Raw genomic sequence first — 4,868 nt, forward strand, 5'->3', positions numbered from 1 at the left:
GATTAGATTTTGAGCTCGAGAGTTGGGATTTTTGCTCGTGAATAATAACCGTGATTTTGATATATTCTCTCCAATTCTCTTTGTATTTGCCAAGATTGATGATATCTTGATGAGATATATTTGTAGCCTCTAATTGCAATTAGAGAAGACGTGATGTACCCATTATTTAGTTGATAGTGGAGGTTTCGAATGGACTAGATCTCATGGTTTTTCTTCTTTACACTAGGAAAGTTTTTCACGTAAAAAATTGCTTGTATTCTTGCGGCTTGGTTTGCTTGATTACTTTTCCTATTATTTTCAGCACGTATAAAAGTAGAAGTACACTATATTTGTTTGCATATAGTGAGAAGAATTATTCCGCTATGGTTGTTTGTTGATGTCTCTCCTAACAAGTTCCTGCTGCTAAGCATCATTAAATTCATATGCTTTTCTTCTTTCTTTATTTATGAGCCCCAACAAGTATAAGAACCATACATACAAATACAATATGAATATTCTATTGCTCTTGTGATATATGCTTTGTTGTGGTATTGGTTTCGCTTTAGATGCGTTAAACCCACAAGTTGTATGTAAAGCAAATACTGAGTCCATTTCAGTTTGATGTTGCATGCATGCTTAAGATGAAACTATGAATATTATATTTTTTTTCTTCTCAATTATAGCTAGGCTCGTTTCAAATGAAAAGAAAAATTATTTAAAAATAAACCAATTTATATATTTTCTTTTGTATTTTCTTCCAATATCAACTGTTATTAAAAATGAAAAATAATCTATATGATTAATTTTTTTATAAAAAAAAAATCAAACGTCAATTATGTGTAGAAATAATCTTTCACCCCTTAATTTATTTTATTTTATTTCTCACTTTTCTTGATAATTAATAAAAATAAAAAAATATGAATTTCTTTGTGTTTTCTTTTTTATTTTTTTGGTTCCTTTTTGGAGAAAAGAAATGAAAGGAAAAAAGTAAATTCATTTTGTTTTACTTATTTTCTCTTGATATTAAATACTGTTGAAAATAAATTTCTTAAATATGATTAAAAATTAAATTTTTGTTCATTGATTACATAATTTTTATTTTTATTTTATCTCACTTTCCTTGATAACCAAACACAAAAAGTGGATTGGATCCTTTGAGTTTTTTTTTTTTGTTGTTTCCAAAATATTTTATAAGTTCCAAACAAATCTTTAATATTTTAGTTCCAAAAAAAAAAAAAGAAAAGTTCCCAACAAGTCCATAATGTTTCCATTTTGTGGGAAGAAGGATCAATACTCAATTTTTAGTGGCAACAGAATATTTTTAGTGTCAACAGAATGATGCTCACACGTGCTTCTTAAAATAAGCATAGTAATCCTTACAACTAGATCTGATTAATTTAATAGAGGTAAAAGCTATAGAATAGCACAGCAGTCACGCTCAACAAAAATTGGCACCAAAGCTATCTGCATCTTTCCGAAGCTGTAAAGCTGTGGGTAATTCTCCAAATTAAGGAACAAATGGCATCGAATTGCTGCCATCATTATCATCAGTGAAAGCAGCTTTGGGCTCCGTGCCAGGCCAAGGAGCACCTTAGCTCAAGGGCGCCCAAAAAAGGGGAGCGGATCAGGGCGGGTCAGCTCTCCAAAGCATGGACGCAGCTAAGGGTTGTGCAAGCCTAGTTATTTACAAAAAAAAAAAAAGTAGAAATATTTACAAGCTTCAAAACTTGAAAGATGCCCTTCCAAGATTTGGATTTTGGAGTGAGCAAACAAAACTATCCCCTATTTTGTTGTAATTCATTAATGGATTGCAGAATGAGATCTATTGAATTTCTAACAAATTAAAATGTGTCAAAAGGTCATACATAATAGGTCTATGGATATATACATTTTGACATGCATATTATTTTTGGTGTTTGGAATTGCATACTACTATTTTTTTTCGATTCAATTTGTGTGTGTGGTTGTTTGGAATGGTACCTATGGGCTGAAGTTTTAATTTTTTATTCTATCGCAATATTTTAACACAATGATGTGATGTCTTAATATTAATTATTTTATAAAGCTTTCCACACTTATGATGAATTCTAATAATTAAATCCTCACGTGGAATATTGTCATTGTTTTCTTCCTTACACTCAAGTCCACTTACATTTTTGAAATAAAAAAATCAAGTGAGTTAAGTGTAGTTGGGGATCCAATGCAAATAGAAATCAGAGGAGAATATCAATTTATAGCAAGCTTTGAATAAACACGCACTCAAATCGCATATATATGAATTATAAAATACAAAGGTGCATGGTCAGGGAATCAAAGCACCACCGCCATTAATACATTATCAAGCTAGCTCGAACTAGAGTTGTTATTAAACAAACAAAACCATTTATTTGAACTAGCTAGGCAAGCATGACAGATTGCCCATCATATTAGATCATAAAATACAAAAGAAAACCTTGCACACCCCGCAGAGGGGTATTGAAAACACACATACATACATAATATCACTTGTGGGTGTATAGATGTCAATAACAACTCTCTTATATATATAAAGAGAGAGGGAGTTTATTATATATGGAATGGATGCGGATGGATTTGATCAAGGAGGTCGGTGGGTTAACATATGGTGATGGAGAAGAGAATTAAGCGCTGGCGAGAGCAGCATCAAGTTCTTTGGTGAGATGGACGACGAAGTCGAGGTAGTGGTGAGGGGGAGGGATAGATGGGCTGCGTCGCTCGTACTCCAAGGTCCAGTGCGCCACTCCACCATTGTCGCCCTTGGGACTCACCTTCAGTATTCCATTGTACACTTTGAGGTCCTTCAATGGGTCTCCTTCAAAGAACTCAAGCCTCAGTGTCTCATTCTCATCGTCTACATAAAACTTCTCTTTTCCACTCTCCACTTTCCCGTCTACATGCACGTACAATATTCCAAACCATTATCAAGATCAATAAGACACCTATACATAAAATACATACATACATATATATAGTTCGTAGAACAAGAAGAAAGAAAGTGAAACAAAGTAATACTTCTAAACCATATCACAAATTGAAGAGACATCAACATAAATGAGTTTTTCATGAAAGATTAATCGGTTTCTTTTCTTTATGCTAATAACTCAATTCTCAAAGGGTCAAATTTGTATTTGATATGGAGATGGACCATTTGTTGTGGTAGGTGTTTAGAAGATAGCTCATGATCAACCCACCCGGTCCCGGTAACATACATAACAACTAGACATGTTTAATTAAAATAAGACTAAAAGAGAGATGTATATATATATGTATATGGCATACCAGGGAGGACATAGGTCCAATGCTTGATGGCGCCATGAGAGTGCCACTCGCCTTCATGGAGCTTGACATCCTGAATCCTCTGGGTGCAATTGGGCAGTTGATGCACCTTACCCTTGAACACGTCATAAAACTTGTTTGCCGGAGACTTGAGCTCTACTTCCACCTGCAACTCACCCCTCAGATCCCCCATCTCAATTCGGTTACTTAATTTTCAAATCTAAAAAACACACTTAACTAGCTAACAAGCTAGATTGATGCAATGTGGGAACACTATATAATATATATGCAAGTGGTAGCTAGAGAAGAGGGAGGCAACTGGGAGGGGGGATGAAGAGTGAAGAGGATGGGATGAAGCAAATGGCTTGGGGCCTTTTATAGATAGATGGGCATGCGTGGGGGTTGTAGCAAGTTACCAGTCTGATTCACAAACACATGATTTTAATCTTAATTAATCTCAGTGCTCATAGATAGTTATGGCAACAACTTGTGAAAATTGTAGTCATCCAAGATAGACTCGTACGTCCTCATCAGACTATTTGGTCTATCCAACCAAATCATGTCCTATGACCTATGCAATTAAGTAGTGCGACCCAGACAATTTTTGTGACGTTGTTTTAATTGAATTCAGGCAAGTATTTTGAGGGTAGCTAAATAAGAAGTTTTTTGGTATTACTTTCCATTTTGACTACGCATTATATATATGTATGTGTATATATATACATATATATATATATATATTATTTTAATCGTATTTTTAATTATTATTTGATTCAAAAAAAAAAAAAACCAAACATGTGATCAATCAAGTTTTTAATATGTTTTAGGTTTACAATATTATTAAGATTATTGATTTTTCTTTTTTAATTCTCATTTCTAGTTTCTAATTTTTATTTTTAATTTTATTTTAAATAATATTTACTATTGATGCCTAAAATTTTCACCTTTACAATTGAAACCAATTAAAATACATGAATCTTAATTTTATTTGTCACATCAACACACACACACACACAGTTAAAAAAATGATTAGTGGGTCTCTGATTCCTTATTAAAAATATTTAGTCCATTAGAATAGAAAATATTTTGCTTGTATGTTAAGCTTATTAATTTGTTTTAATAAATGTCTCTATCGTTATCAATCAATCTACTAACTAATACACTAATAAAAGTCTACCGAATATTTTTCTCTTGGGGGCCATGCAAACCTTATTAAAAATATTCAATCCATGAGAATAGAAAATTTTTCACTTGTATGTTAAGCTTATTAATTTGTTTTAATAAATGCCTCTATTGCTATCAATCAATCTACTAACTAATACACTAATTAAAGTCTACCGAATATTTTTTCTCTTGGGGGCCATGTTTGCATGTGATCATATATTATTATTTATATATACAGATTAGTACTATATATATATATATATATATATATATATATATATATATTTATGGAGTCATGTTTCATGTTTTACCGGCTATTATGTCTACTTAATGAAATATTACAAATATATTACCAATCACTGCGCATACTCAATTATAATATATTATGCCAATACCGTTCAATCGGGCCAACTCAAGTGGTAAGGGCGACT

At 32.3% G+C, this 4,868-nt stretch overlaps 1 protein-coding gene across 1 annotated transcript; it reads right to left on the reverse strand.

Moving 5' to 3' along the window:
* Positions 1-2,306: 2,306 nt before the first annotated feature.
* LOC131145572 (MLP-like protein 34) lies at positions 2,307-3,610 on the reverse strand. The gene is made up of 2 exons (XM_058094734.1): positions 3,277-3,610; positions 2,307-2,887 (listed from the first exon to the last, which is right to left on the reverse strand). Exons 1-2 carry the CDS (start codon positions 3,464-3,466, stop codon positions 2,619-2,621), a joined length of 459 nt encoding a protein of 152 aa, XP_057950717.1. The 5' UTR covers positions 3,467-3,610; the 3' UTR covers positions 2,307-2,618.
* Positions 3,611-4,868: the final 1,258 nt, after the last annotated feature.

This window comes from Malania oleifera, chromosome 1 (genome assembly GCF_029873635.1).
Source record: "Malania oleifera isolate guangnan ecotype guangnan chromosome 1, ASM2987363v1, whole genome shotgun sequence".
Taxonomy (NCBI): Eukaryota; Viridiplantae; Streptophyta; class Magnoliopsida; order Santalales; family Ximeniaceae; genus Malania; species Malania oleifera.

Excerpts from the sequence above, each read along its gene's own strand:
- LOC131145572 (XM_058094734.1), bottom strand. The coding sequence starts at position 3,466 with ATGGGGGATCTGAGGGGTGAGTTGCAGGTGGAAGTAGAGCTCAAGTCT. Across the intron at positions 2,888-3,276 it reads TTGGACCTATGTCCTCCCTG|ACGGGAAAGTGGAGAGTGGA; the intron begins GTATGCCATATA and ends ACGTGCATGTAG.